A 16,015-nucleotide genomic window follows, 5' to 3' on the forward strand; every position below is an offset into this window, starting at 1 on the left:
ATGTGTCATATACTCTCAGGGACAGTATGCTGGCAAATAATATTTCCCATTTCTTCGAATGCATTCATTATTTGTAGTGCGGCAGCCCCAATAATAGCAATAATATTAACACGTTTTGTACTTTTAATATAAAACAAAGGATCGGCTTTCAAATTCTGTCAGTTTTATAGAGAAATGCAAACGATGTCATAAAATAATGTTTTTTTTAATGTGTTTTTTTTTTATTACAATAAAACATTTGCTTCATTAAATTAAAATTTTGATTTAATATATTATATCATGTCATGTCATGTCATATTATGTTATACTAAAGGCCACAAAGTCAAATACTGATTACATCGGTTCCTTAATACAGTACATTAATTATATTATACTATATTATATTATATTACTAATAATCAGTATTATAGTCAAATACTGATTACATTGGGTCCTTAATACATATTATATTATATTATATTATATTAATTACTAATAATCAGTATTATAGTCAAATCCTTATTACATCGGGTCCTTAATATATTATATTATATTATATTATATTATATTACTAATAATCAGTATTATGGTCAAATACTGATTACATCTGGTCCTTAATACAAATTGTATTATATTATATTATATTATATTATATTATATTATATTATATTATATTATATTACTAATAATCAGTATTATAGTCAAATACTGATTACATCTGGTCCTTAATACAAATTATATTATATTATATTATATTATATTAATTACTAATAATCAGTATTATAGTCAAATACTGATTACATCTGGTCCTTAATACAAATTGTATTATATTATATTATATTATATTATATTATATTATATTATATTATATTATATTATATTATATTATATTATATTATATTATATTACTAATAATCAGTATTATAGTCAAATACTGATTACATCTGGTCCTTAATACAAATTATATTATATTATATTATATTATATTAATTACTAATAATCAGTATTATAGTCAAATACTGATTACATCTGGTCCTTAATACAAATTATATTATATTATATTATATTATATTATATTATATTATATTATTATATTATATTATATTATATTAATTACTAATAATCAGTATTATAGTCAAATCCTTATTACATCGGGTCCTTAATATATTTATTATTATATTATATTATATTATATTATATTATATTATATTATTATATTATATTATATTATATTATATTATTACTAATAATCAGTATTATAGTCAAATACTGATTACATCTGGTCCTTAATACAAATTATATTATATTATATTATATTATTTATATTATATTATATTATATTATATTATATTAATTACTAATAATCAGTATTATAGTCAAATCCTTATTACATCGGGTCCTTAATATATTATTATATTATATTATATTATATTATATATATTATATTATATATATTATATTATATTACTAATAATCAGTATTATAGTCAAATACTGATTACATCTGGTCCTTAATACATGATTATATTATATTATATTATATATATTATATTATATTATATTATATTATATTATATTATATTATATTATATTATATTAATTACTAATAATCAGTATTATAGTCAAATACTGATTACATCTGGTCCTTAATACATGATTATATTATATTATATTATATTATATTATATTATATTATATTATATTATATTATATTACTAATAATCAGTATTATAGTCAAATACTGATTACATCTGGTCTTAATATATTATATTATATTATATTAATTACTAATAATCAGTATTATAGTCAAATACTGATTACATCTGGTCCTTAATACATGATTATATTATATTATATTATATTATATTATATTATATTATATTATATTATATTATATTATATTAATTACTAATAATCAGTATTATAGTCAAATACTGATTACATCTGGTCCTTAATACATGATTATATTATATTATATTATATTATATTATATTATATTATATTATATTATATTATATTAATTACTAATAATCATTATTATAATCAATACTGATTACATCTGGTCCTTAATACAATTATATTATATTATATTATATTATATTATATTATATTATATTATATTATATTATATTATATTATATTATATTATATTATATAAAAAACATCTGTGCATTATTTCCTCTACCTTGAGATTGTGCCGGCGGCTCGATGTCATCTTTTTTCTGTCATGAGGAAATAAAGGAATTACAATTTAGCAAGGCAAGAACCGAATCCATTTGTTTGATATCAAATGCAATTAACTGAAATGTTCATATACTCACCAGACATCTTGTCCACCTGTTTTCTTCACCCCTGTAGAGAGAAAAACACAGCAGATATCTCAAGTCAAGAAACCACTTTGACACATTGACTTGTCGATGGTATACAGAGGTCCTCAATATATGCATGTAGAGAGAATGCATCTGGAATCATATAGAGGTGGCTATTTTTTCTGCATTCCTAATTTGAAACCAGCTCTTGGAAACGTCTTGTAAGCGTGCCCACTGCGATCCACCGGGAGGGGTGTGAATATCGCCCCTCTGGTATCCAGTGTCCCAATCTACCTGCTTCTGGAGAAATCTATGCAGATCCCAACAAACAACCAATCTGAAACCCTGTCTGCAGACAGCGGCATGAATCACACAGAGCAGATTTTGGCTGTGTCCAGAATTCTTAATAAATATAACAGCTTCTTCAAAAATCAGTTTAAGACATATCTAGCTTTTCCATGAATACTGGGTGTTTTCACAGATGCATTAATGCTATGGATCAGAATGCTTTGGAAATACACTTCTGTCACCACCTAATTAGCGTTTTAACAAAAGATAGCATGCCTTTTAAAAATGTCCCTTTTGTGCCAAGCTCATTTTGGCAGCTCAACATGCACTGCAAGTTATTTCACCTGCCATATATCAGAATTCAGCAGCAAGGAAATAAAATAAAGGTTTTAATAATTAGAGAATAAAAACACTCATTTAGTTTAAAAACTAATGTTAAAATCTTTTTTTAAATCATAAAATGTGTAGTTATTGTATGGTTTTGTATAGCCTTGTATAGCCTAACATCCCATAGTGTATAACACCCCAAAAAACGAGGGACAAAATGTAATCATCTGTAAGAAGGCAGACGTTCTCCTCACCTATATGAGAAAGTTAGGCAGCCGTGCAGACCTGGAACAGGAACGTCAGGAGGAAGCAGAGAACTAGCAGAAGAGCTGCGCTCAAGAAGCGTATATAAGGCTGGCATCATCATCTGGCTTCCCTCTTTATGGTAAGGCACTAAACGCAGTTTGTTTGCCAGGCTCTTGAAATATCCACTTCTTATGTCTGCCAATCAGCCAGCTTAAAATAGACGAATGAGAAAGACCGAATTTCCAGATGTCGGTAAGATTAAACTAAGATGAAGGGATGTTGGATGTGATCTGATATGGGCCGCCGGGAATCCTTCCTCTGCCAGATGAATCGATTAACATCAGTTGCACACTTGCGTTTGTGTTTCTTACATTTGCTGTTATTTTTATTTATTTATTTTTTTATTATAACTAAGATAAACTAGTGATTTTTTTGGAACAAAAATTGTGGCCGAGTTGAACATCTGCTTTGTAATGATCAAGTTTTTTTTATATATGTTTCATTCATAGAAACCACTTATTATTGTGTTTCAAAGAGGTGCCCCCCCTGCTTCACATTAATTTGATCCTGCATAGTCAGCAGTGCTTACTAATAAGCATAAGATCATTTACAGATACTTACACAGTTGTTAAGCTGGTAGTGAACTATTTTCAGACACTCCTCAGAGTGCATCCTTGTGCTGCCAACAGGATATTACATACATTATGCAATGTGTTATGTTCTCGGTCTAATTGCAATTGTGGATGACAGTGGCATCTTCGTACACTGCTGGTTAAATATTTGTAATACAGTAAGTAAAAACAGTAATACTGTGATTTTATTTCTATTTGAAATTATAGTAGAACGTAATTTATTCCTGTGATCAAAGCCGGATTTTCTTCCTCATTACTCCAGTCTTCAGTGTCACATGATCCTTCAGAAATCATTCATATGGGATGCTCAATAAACAATTGTTATTATTTCAGTAGGATCTGCGGTTACATTTGAGTCACTTAAAAAAGGGTTGGTTGTTTTAGCGCAACACTGGCAACCCGTTTGACTTCTATAATGTGACGTGTTTCCCTTTGAAATTGGATATTTAATGAGAAAACAAAAAAAAAACAGAATGGGGCTTTATTTATTTCCTTCCAAACCTGAATTTATCAAGAAAAGTAGGTGTTACATGAATAAATCAAACAAGGAAACAAAGGGTCAGTATGTTATACTTGCATGCAGAATGTTATATTTATTATAGTCATCTTGCATTATGAGAGTAAACTCATTAATGAATGAATGAATTAAGTTTATTTGAAGACAGTGATGTCTAATACCAAAATACCATAAAAGTAGGTGTTACATGAATAAATCAAACAAAGAAAAGTGTTACAATCCAAGACTGATGCAAACCTGAATTCCAAGTTTGCTAAAACAATGGCTGAATTGTAAGCAATTTGTTGAAATTACCAAATGATGTTAGAGAAACTAATTTGAGGTTGAATTTCTTGACTAATTACCATTGGCTCTAAATACATTTCAAATCAGAGGCAAATGTCAGTAAACTCCGTAAACTTACCATCAGCTTCAAGGCATCTTACAGAACCTCGGATTTAAGAGAAGAGGAAACATGGTTTCTTCAGACTACTGTATTTCCACTGATGAAATCATCTTCCTCTCCTCATTTGGCGTCCGTCATCAGTTCTGTAAAAGTAATGATGATGGATTTAAGACAGCAGTCGACCATTTCAACGGAACAGTGCATTCGGAAAGTATTCACAGCCTTTTCCCAATTGTTTTGTTACAGCCTTCAAATTCACATTTTTGGGGTTAAATATTACGTTATTGGGGTTGCTTAGGAAAATAATGAATTCAATCTATTTTGAAATAAGGCTGTAACAACAAAATATGGAAAAAGTCCGGCAATACTTTCCGGATGCACTATATATATAAGAAACTGTGTTCTCTGAGAAAGAAAAGATTCTATTTCCAGTTGTGAAGAAACCGTAGCTTTGTTTGTTTACTCACAGGAGATGAAGACTCACACGAGTAGATGTTTACTGCACTAGTGGCAGCTCGGCCCCTCATGGTGGCTGCCATGTTGAGATCACATGACCACACTAATACTACTTCATTCCCATTTACAGACACTTTTGGTTGCAGTATAAATTAGTAAAAAATAACCAAAAAACGTGTCTGTGGCTATAGGATTAACTCAATGCAGGCATCAGTGACTGCAAACTAATGCTCGGGCCTGCATCCACATCAGCACATAGCAATATAAAATGCAATACCACTGTCGAATCAGTAAGTGAAAAGAAAAAGAAAAAACATACCAAAGAATTTCATTCCCAATTACTATTAATATATACTTTTTAAATAATGCTTTAAAAATGAATTAGACTGAGGATACTCTATTTCTCTATTTTTGCTGTGTAAAACATATTTAGGCTTTTTAGACGCCCCCCAAAAATGTCTCGTTTAAACACGCCCCTCATGTTTATGTCAATGTTTGCGAAGATTTGCATAACACCGCCCAAATATTCACACAATCACAAATGTAGACATACCCAAAGCAATGCGTAAAAACAAAGTATAAGTCATTATCATCAGTAATTATGTCCCCACTGGATGCAACAAATGCCTCTTTTGTAATGGGTTTTACAAAAGAGTGTTCTAAAGATTTGGGCTACCTGTCTAATTTTGCCCATTAAATTGATTAAAAACGATGGTAGCATAATTCAGAAGCAAAATCTTTACACCTACTCCAACCCTTAGCCTACACTTACGGTAGAATAAATACAGTGTTGGTAGCATAATCTGATAGGTAGCATTATTTGTTTGAACAGCGGGACACACAGCAACAAAGTATGACAAGGGACTAATGTTTACGTCACATGCTTGAGGTATTCAGCCAATCACAAAGCACTGAAAAGCTGGCCAATCAGAGCACACCTCACTTTTCAGACAAGGGCCTTGTAAAAATCAACGTGTTTCAGAAAGGCAAGGCACAGAGGCGAAACAACAATGTACAGTAGGTGTACGTTTTTTTTTTTTTTTTACCTTAAACCGCATAAACACATTTTCATTACACCAAATACACAAAATAATGTTATTTTTAGCAGCATCATACTGTATATGACCCCTTTCACAACGACCAACTACTGTCATGCATGTTTTCACTCACACTTCATCACACTGGCTATGATTGGAACAGCACACTTAACAACTATGCATTCCTGTCTTTGATTAAAAAATAACCATACGTTTCACTCAGGTAATAGACTCCATTGACAAACTGTAGGTAAACTGTGGTTTGTGACAACAAAAACACTCAAATTAAACAATCAGTATCATTGCCTACTGCATACCGTATGGAGTTGAAAAAGAAAAGGCGGCCAGTATTCTGTTTCCATCAATTTCAGCAATGTATTATGCATTAAACACACGATAATGTGAATCTATTAAGGGTTTATAAGTGTGGAGGAAGCGCATGCAGTTTTACCTGCAGCTTTTACTATGACCAGCAGATATCGCTAGAGACTTCACCAACTCTCCATCCATCTCTTCTTCATCTTTAGTCCCTGAAGAGAGGCATCAAACCGGAGGTTAAAAACACATGCTCCAGGAGTAAGGTGAGTGATTAAGTCATATTTCAACCGACAGATGCTTTCAGGGCAGGTTACAAAACACTTCTCCAGTTATTCGACAAACACGAGCCCCGCCTTCAACCGACGCAGACTGCCAAGCGATCTGATTGGTTAATACACGCCGTCAGACTCAATACACTTCTCTAATGATATTGAACTTGTTTAACCAGTAAATAATTCTGATATTACGTAAAGAGTTCTGAAAAAAAAAAAAAAAAAAAAAAAAAAAAAAAATATATATATATATATATATATATATATATATATATATATATATATATATATATATATATATATATATATATATATATATATATATATATATATATAGCCAGGCTATATATAATTTTGAATACACATTTTTCCATTGTTTAAATACATTTGAAAAGTTAATTTGCAAAAGCCTCTAAGAGGCGTTTGAAATTTTCTCCTAAAATTAGTATTTTTACCAGGCTCCTATGTGCATGCTCAGTAATTTTACGTAAATGGCAATGAGTAGGTTCATTTCATTGCAATAAAAGTGAAATAACTGAAATGAACATAAAAATAGGAGCCTGAGAAAAATTTACATTTTAGAAAAAAAATGTCAGACGGCACTTAAAGTCTTATTTTGCATCTGAACTCTTCATTTATATGTTTTTAGGGAATAATAAATTAATTTTCATGACAGCTTTGATTACGGTGTGGTAAAATTACCACATTTACTATTTCTTTCTTTCTTTTAGGAACAGTTTTGGTGAAATTTGGCATGGGACGTTAAACAATGTATACTTTTCATACTATGATGTAGCCTATCAGGGCCATATATCTACTTCAGACTCTTTGATATGTTTGTCTTGGATTTGTTTCGACCCCATGACTTGTTAGCATTGCTGCCACTTGAAACTGATAGTGACATAATCATGGCAAGTACAGCTTTGACTACAGCTTTTTGTTTCTTATGTATTTTTGATATTAACATTAAGTAAAATACTATGGTAACTAAACTACATAAACCTTAAAAATGACAAAACTAGAGCATTTGTATATGCATTATGTATATATGATTTAAATAAAATGCCATTATGCAGTCTAGTCGTCATATCAGTGTCAGCTTCATAATTAAGATGTTAACAGAGATACAGTAGGCTACGTAATTGCCCAGTTTAGTCATACATGCCTTAGGATCCTGGACAAATGCATCTTTTTCACTTTGCAAATAATTGTGCAGCCAAACAATCAGTTGTCACAGCACATATGTTATCCCTCTTTATTTTGTTAGAAAATTTATGCTTGCATACATAAATTTGGAGCAAATGCAAACCAAGTGAAATCATAGCCCAAATAAGCTCCTCACAGTGGGATTCAGTTTCTAAGTGTCAAATCATCACTTCATAAGTCATCGAGAAGCATGCGAGCCGTACTGAAGAGGACCACGTTTATTCTATAAAGTGTAAAGATTCAGAATTCATAACTATTGAAAACCATACTATATATTAGACCTAAAGTAACTGTCACGATGACATGTTAGGTAATTCCTTTAAGCTTCACAATATCAGATCACTTCAAATCAAAACACACATTTCCATGACATTTACAATTGCAATAATAAAGGACTTTTTATTATTGCAAAATTAGTACATCGTCACAGGCCTAACTTGTACTAATGCAAACAGTTCGACAGTTTATGAATAAAGTTGCTTAGATTACATGTAAATGTTGCTATTCTCAACAGTGTTAAATAGATTAATAGTGGAATTACAGGTTTAATCCGGAAAGCAGGTGTTCGCAGTAAGATCCAGTAAAGAAAGAGTGCGTTAAATCCTTCAGATCCGAGGTAAGATTGAGGGGAGTCAACCGAGGGGTGCTCACCACCCATAGAAGAGGCGGCGAGCAGGATTCACATGCTGTTGACAGGCAATGAGTGTTTTTAATGTGCATTCTTTGATGGCTCAGCAAAACCTCAGATATCTCTTTAAGGAACACTGCTGTGTTGCTAAGACCAGTGGATCAGAGCACACATCTGAAATTCACACCACAGATACTTTCCATGTTCCCTTCTTAAAAATAACTCAACCTTTAAAGATGTCTTTCTTATTTTTTGCTTATTTATTTTAAATTTAATTGGTGTTTTTAAGAGATATCTGCTAGTTGCGGTGCTTACCAAAAGTTATCAAACCAAAAAGAGAGACATATACAGTTTAAGATTGAAGAAATACACCAGCAAATATAGGGAGATGTTGTGAGTCATGACTTTACTCACCCAATGATCCATCAAGACATATACAGGACGTCATTCTGCAAGAATTATAAGATATTCTAATCATATTTTAACCTCATGCTAAATATTAAACTTATAAAGACAAAAAATGTGGAATCTTACCTTGAAGATAAAATGAGCAGTACTTAATTTAGATTTGAAGTTACAAAGAATTATAAAAATTGTGTGTAATGTCAAAATGAAAAAAACATTTTGTAACCCAGTTCGCTTTCATAATAGCGACAGATTTCAGAGTGAAATGTATGGAGCCCTGCACCTGGCATGCAGAAAAAAAATGTAGTAAGCTAAATCCTGTGCACTATTTATTGTGTTGTTCCCTCGATTTATAAACTGTGCGAATGATTTACAAATTAATTCCATTGATTTGCTAAATTGTGCACACGATTTAAACATTGAGAGAATGAATTAGAAAATTATGTGCGTGATTTAGCAAATCGAGGGGACGCAATAGAATCGTATGCATGGTTTAGAACATCGAGGGAACAAATTAGTAAATTGTGCGCGCAATTTTTTTATCATTGCATGTCATGCTCGGGGCTCCGTAAAAAAGGGATATTCAATGTGAAAACATCTAGGGTGGGTCTGTGAAATATAAAAAGTTGTATCAGGTGGGTTGAGGGACTGAAAAATAAAACGTCAACCGAAAAGGAAAGTCATTTCAACATCGACAAATTAAATAGACCAACGTAAATAGGGTTGATTTTGATCCCTTGTTCACTTTAAGCAATTTACATAAATAAATAAAAATACAACAAGGAAAAGGTTACAATAATAGTTAAAAAGATTCTAAAATAAAGAAAATGTTAAAAATAGCAGAATGCAACAGTTATTACAGTTGGGTTATTTATTTAGAAAAAAAAAAACATAATTTTGACAAACAGTCTGTGTGTATGGAAGTACAAACTGAACACTTAATTGTCCAAGAGAACAGTTCAAGTTTTGACTGGCATTTTTATGGATTATATATTGAACGGTCCACTGAACAGTTCCTGCAAAACCTTTAAGTATTTTATTCAGATACTTAAATAAATCAAGATCATGGTGGAATACTCATCAGAAACATCTTCAAGCTTCAGTTTCAAACATCTTCTTCCTGCCACCCATACCAGCCTTATCCTCGATGTTCTTACGCCAGTCACCAACATCACGCAGTTCTTTATCCTGTGAAGGAAGGTGAGATTTTCAGCTTCTGCAAACTGGAATTTCACAATCTTATCATGTAAAAAATGCGGTCGTCTGTTGTACTCACCTCCTCTTTGACCTCCTTCTTGACTTGTTTGAGGTTGGCTCTCAGGTCCATGGAGACCTTGTGCTTGGATCCCAACAAAGCTTGAAGCATAGCGTCAGCAGACATGCGCACTTTCTTCAAAGGTGGCTTCTTGAACTTACCCTTCAGGTCAACGATCTTAATGTTTAAGTCTTTAACCTAAAACACACGAAAAAAGAATCTAAAGAGTACCTTGCTCAAGACCACATAGAAGGAGATCCACGTGAAACATCTTACCTCATTGACAACCATGATGGCTTTGTGCTCTAGATTATATCTCTCCTCATCAACAGCTTCAATTTTTGCATGTAACTCTTTGCAGAGCTCCTGTTGGAAGTATTTCATGTTTTTGCTTTGAATTTCTAAAAAAAAATCTAACTTCTATTTGTAGTAATAATTGAATTGGACCTCTAGTTCTTGTTTGGAGCTTGGGTATGACAACACAGGGCAATGTTCTTCCATGTATCTCTTCCTCTCCTCTTTCTTCTCAATCCCCTCTGCATCCAGTAACTCTTTTGCAACCTGGAGCATCATGCTCTACAAGCAAATGTGACTCATTAAGGCTCATTATTCCTTTACTTTTATTTGTAACTGTGTGATGTTGCATTGGGAAAAATAAGGCATGAGCTCTTACCTTCAGGCTGTGTTTTTTACTGCTAGACATGCGTTTTCTAATCAAGAGGAGAAATAAGGACATACTTTATACATTAGGATATTGATTTCTCTTTTGTGCTACCATAGATACTGTATATTGTACTTTGTCAGGACTGATCTACAATATTTACAGTGTTTGTAAAGCAGCACAGCAATGATATTCCTAAGGCGTTCTGGTTAGTGTTTGTTTTCTACCATGAACCCAAACTTTTAAACTTCTGCAGCAAATTCAGCCCAAACTGCTTAAAATACAGAATTTTGATGCCGTTTTCTTGCATACATTTTACTATATAGTCATCCAGTGGTATTATACTGTGTGATGATTATTATAGATAGTGTCAAGTCTAATCACACTGAGTCATGGAATGGCATACTTACTCCGACATTTTCAAGAGTTTATTTGCACCTTTTTGATAGAAAGAAAAAAGAGAAATGCATCAGAGCTATGGCACAGTGGGTTATGCATCAGAGCCCTCTCCCTACACTGCTTTCTGAACTCTACTCTAAAATAAAATAACAAATAGATGATCTAGAGCAGTGGTTCCCAACCCTGGTCCTTGAGGCACTCCAACACTGTACATTTAGCATGTCTCTGTTCTCTGTAACATCAGCTTCAAATCTTGGAGTCTCTACTAATGAGCTGATGGCCTGAATTGCATGCAAATTGCATACTTCAGTGTGTGTTTTTCTAGGTTATGTTTTCTGGTCTGTCAACAAGTTCTACACCACAATTTTCACTGTACAACAACTTTGGTGAAGAGTTCAGTAGTGGTAGGCCAAGGTTTGTTTATTACAGAGGTTGGATCGACAATCCAATCTCTCTAGTGTATTCACACTTGTCTCTTAGTTTTTTTTTTCTCCCCAAAATACACCCTTAAGTATTTTAGGTATTACATTAATGGCATATTAACACCTAAAGTGTGCTAAATGTTATATAATTATTTTGCACCAGGGAGTTTAAGGAACTCTGTAATAGGAAGTTGCCACCAGGGAGGTCCACTGAGAACAAAATTTTCCCATAGGGCCAATTATGGGATTTACACCACCAGCAGGAAGTGACGTAAGCAAGCCGGCAGTGATGTCAATCAAGCGCGGTATTCAACAACGTCAACAGTTAAAGGATGGGCAGTGTTGGGGAGTAACTAGTTACATTTAACAGTGTTACATAATTTAATTACAAAATAAATGCAGCTGTAATCCATTACAGTTACTGAAAAAAAAGTGTAATTAAATTACAGTTACATATTAAAAAGTTAGCGGTTGCAAAGGGGGTTACATCTGAATATTTTCTGCAAAAAGCTAGGATATGTTGACTAATATACATTTTTTACTTCGTTGTTATTTTTTTTATGTGCAGAATGCCTCTTGGCATTTAAAGGCTGTTTAGTAAAACAATGCCATTCTGATGGTTTTCTTTGAATTTGCAGATAAAAGCTTTAGGCTACTACCTGTCTGAGAGTTGCCACAATGGCGAGTGATAAAAATGCATTCCAGTGCTGGAAATTCAGCAATAATCAGAACGTTCTTAAATTAAAAAGAGGTGCTAAAGTCTGATTTGTTGATGGCGGTGCTTTGATTTATTATAGTATTATAACCTTAATTCATGTGATGAAGGTTTTTGAAAGTTTGACAGTAATTAGTTTAGAGTACTATAGCATTTGTTAGAAATTTAGAAAAAATAATCAAATGTAATCAGTTACATAATAGGTTAACATGTAATCTGTAACCTATTACATTTCCAAGCTAACCTTCCCAACCTTGAGGATAGAGGATGGAAAAGTGCCTGGACTTCGGAATCAGTAGTACCTATTGTGCTGGGTTACACCCTACTCTGAAATAGGAGCTAATTTAGTCCCTCAAAAAGATGTTACTAAAGTTAAAATCATTCCCATTTCTAAAAAACGCCAAAAAGCAAGTACTATGAAAACGTTCCTGTGGTGCAGCCCTTTTGAAAGGGTACCACCCAGTGACAGCCTTTGTATCTTTTTTTCTGAGAGCGTAACCATTGCATGTGGACATAATCCAATGGCACCAAATCCATAGACATTCTGATCGTGTGACCTTTTCACATCACCCTTAATGTCAGCAGTTGTCTCTCAAGTGGGTTCCCAAGTGTCTTTGACTCATCCGAGGGGATTTTCTCAAGGAGCTTGATGCAATATGATCTCAAGGCCAGTACATCAGCTGCAGACACAGTCCTATCCTCAAGAGCATCTCTGAGATGCCAAAGATATGACAACACAGCTCTCCTTTATTCCCTGCTAAACAACCATCTCAAATGTCTTTTTTTTAATATACTCCCGCTCCAAGAGACAGACCTGACTAACTGGCTAACTGGTGACAAACTGATTGACTAATTTAGTATACTTAAATGGACTCCTAATACCTCAGTGACATAGTTAGAAAGCTGTGAAGACAACAGTCAGGTCACATAAGGCTATATGAAGAAAGCTATTATAAGTAGCCATGGAAGAAGACTGAGGACATGTTAGCAGAAAACACATGGCGGAATAGATCAAGTAGTACAGTACAATGGTCTTCTTGTGTGAAGGTTTGGTAAATGAGCAACTTAAGAAATCTTACAAGTCAAGACCAAGCAAGTTTCTGAGGAAATAGATGCATATTCCAGATGTTCCAGAATGTTAAGCCATTTCAGATCATTACACAAGATGTATAAGATGAACGACTATGTTTTTGTTAATGTACAGCATTGTCTTTCGGATTAATAAGTACTGCGACTCAGTTTTATATGAGACCGTATTGTAAATCAGTTGTTAATAAGGAAGGCCGTAAAAGGGTGTTGACAGGTGTAGTAAGACTTAAGGATCATTTTCTAATTTATGCTTTAGTCGGTGTTCGCTTTCCAGTAGTCACTTCAGCAGCCGGTATATCAAATCTGACCTCACTCTTTGGGTGACCAATAAAAATGGTTTCTTTGCATTTCAACATGGTGTTTCCAGAATAAAAAACTTCTGATTAGTCCAAAAACAAACTTTTCATGAGTCAGAATAACGAGCAATGATAATACATTATTTTGCAGACAAATTTAAGCTAATTTCTAGAGATGACCCCGAATAGTCGACGATTCGATTCGAGGAGCCTGATTCGACTACCATTTTCACAGTCGAATATTCGCGGGTGTTATTGATTATGCCATTCAGACTATATGGGGGAGCTCAAATGTCTGATTTCACTATTATGATAAAGCCGTGAATAAGAATCTGAAAATAAAGAAGCTTCAAATTAAAATTTTAAAGTGCGTGAATAAATCCAACCACCCCTATAGATTTATGTTTCACTTTCCATAATCCGTGACCGACAGAGGAGCATCTTGGCGGCAGGGATTTAAAACTTTACCAAGACTCAACCTGACACAGGCAGAGACTGGATTTTTTCGAACAGGTAGGGTTCAGGTGATTTCAAAACATTTCAGCCGGTGTAGATATATCGTGGATATATTAATCACCTGATATAAAATGTGTTTGGTTCAGTCAAGCGCCTGCTTCATTGTAGTACTACGGTGATATCTCTTCAGCACACAGCGCGAGCAGGTCAAACTACAATTCAGAAATATTAATAACTATGACTGGACTGTCACATCCATACTATTATAATGAGAAGACCATTATAATAAAACGCTGTGAATCTTTAGAGTTTAGCTGCCATGTTTCAGCACATTGTTTCGTGAAGAACGCGTCCACAAAAGGAGTTCGCATTTACTGCCGTGCAGACACGTTAATTTGCATTCGGGCTCTTTTTGCAGATAGCCTATAAGTCTTAATATTAATTTTATGTTGTATAAATAACGAAGCGTATTCTACATGAAAGAATGAGGTTAATCCCATTGATTAAAAATTTGCTATCAAATGCTCACTCTACTGGTCATCTTCAGCGCGCGCAGCTCAAAACAGAAATGCAGAACATTAATAACTACTGTTAGGCTAACTTTATAATGAGATCACGAATGTAAAAATTATGAATTGTTAGGGTTTCGCTGACGTTTAGTGTTAACTATCTTTTTAATCAAGACATGAAAACATTATTTACCCCCGTTTGTATCTGCAAGGCACTTGTTACACATTTTCCCTGTTCGTGTTAACATCAGTAATTATGGCTGTCGAATGTCTGACTTGACTCGATGTATTTTGCCCCGCCCCCAAACATATGATTTGACTATCAGTCGAATATCAGCAAGATTCGAAAATTCCGATTCGACTATGAAAATCCTTAGTCAGGGACACCCATACTATTTTACAAATGTTAACAATCCAAATTAACAATCAAACTTGCTCTAAATGCCTATAAGACTAGTACAGCAATATATACTTTACAAATTATGATCTCAACAGGTGGCTTCTTACCACAGTGACATACGGTGGAAGAAGCAACTCCTATTACAACCCTCTCCATCACCTCCATCATCAATCCCACAAACTACATTTTACAACTTCCAACAAAAATTTGTTTTCGCAAGACTAAGACAAAGAAACAAGGGAACTGCTCTCACCTTTCTAGAAGAACTGAGGAACGTCTTCAAGAGACAGACACAGACGAGACAACAGGCTACGGTCGTGTTAAGAAGGTATATATTGCATTCTCTGTAAATCCATGGTTTCTCTTTATGGAAGTGGATTATCCGCCACACCAATGAGCTGACAAGGTCATGAAATACGGCACTATCCCTCCTTCGCTGTGCTATCAGTATAAATAACCTGTCCTTCAAGAGAGCCATTCTTTATTCTGAGGATGACTTTTCAAACAAAGGCCTTTTGCTTTATATGAATCTAACTTCCACCCAATCTATTTATCCATATATCCATCTATCTATCTATCTATCTATCTATCTATCTATCTATCTATCTATCTATCTATCTATCTATCTATCTATCTATCTATCCATCCACAGAAGATTGTACCTCCAGGATTGTTTGTTCAGCATTCTTCAGTTTCCAGTCAGTTTCTTTCAGGTGCCAGGAGGCGTCACTGTTACCTGTTGTTTTTAATCATAGTAAAAAATGTTATCCACTTTTATTAAGTCATAAACCAAATACATAATACAACTG

General features: G+C 33.4%; 1 protein-coding gene and 1 long non-coding RNA gene across 2 annotated transcripts; both read right to left on the bottom strand.

Annotated features, from left to right (window-relative positions):
- Positions 1 to 4,378: 4,378 nt before the first annotated feature.
- On the bottom strand, positions 4,379 to 8,763 carry LOC113071166 (uncharacterized). The gene is made up of 3 exons (XR_003280050.1): positions 8,513 to 8,763; positions 6,627 to 6,705; positions 4,379 to 4,825 (listed from the first exon to the last, which is right to left on the bottom strand). It is a non-coding gene; the product is annotated as an uncharacterized LOC113071166 (long non-coding RNA).
- A 1,124-nt stretch (positions 8,764 to 9,887) lies between these two features.
- Positions 9,888 to 11,388, bottom strand: LOC113071168 (troponin I, fast skeletal muscle-like). Its single transcript, XM_026244547.1, has 6 exons — positions 11,331 to 11,388; positions 10,933 to 10,969; positions 10,707 to 10,835; positions 10,536 to 10,625; positions 10,281 to 10,457; positions 9,888 to 10,192 (listed from the first exon to the last, which is right to left on the bottom strand). Exons 1-6 carry the CDS (start codon positions 11,336 to 11,338, stop codon positions 10,097 to 10,099), a joined length of 537 nt encoding a protein of 178 aa, XP_026100332.1. The 5' UTR covers positions 11,339 to 11,388; the 3' UTR covers positions 9,888 to 10,096.
- Positions 11,389 to 16,015: the final 4,627 nt, after the last annotated feature.

The sequence above is a fragment of the Carassius auratus genome, unplaced genomic scaffold (assembly GCF_003368295.1).
Source record: "Carassius auratus strain Wakin unplaced genomic scaffold, ASM336829v1 scaf_tig00006282, whole genome shotgun sequence".
Lineage (NCBI taxonomy): Eukaryota > Metazoa > Chordata > Actinopteri > Cypriniformes > Cyprinidae > Carassius > Carassius auratus.

Bases quoted from the DNA above. Each gene is read 5' to 3' on its own strand.
- LOC113071168 (XM_026244547.1), bottom strand. The intron at 10,626-10,706 runs GTCCAATTCAAT...TACTTCCAACAG, and splicing joins GCTCCAAACAAGAACTAGAG to GAGCTCTGCAAAGAGTTACA. The intron at 10,193-10,280 runs GTGAGTACAACA...CTTCCTTCACAG, and splicing joins AGAAGGAGGTCAAAGAGGAG to GATAAAGAACTGCGTGATGT.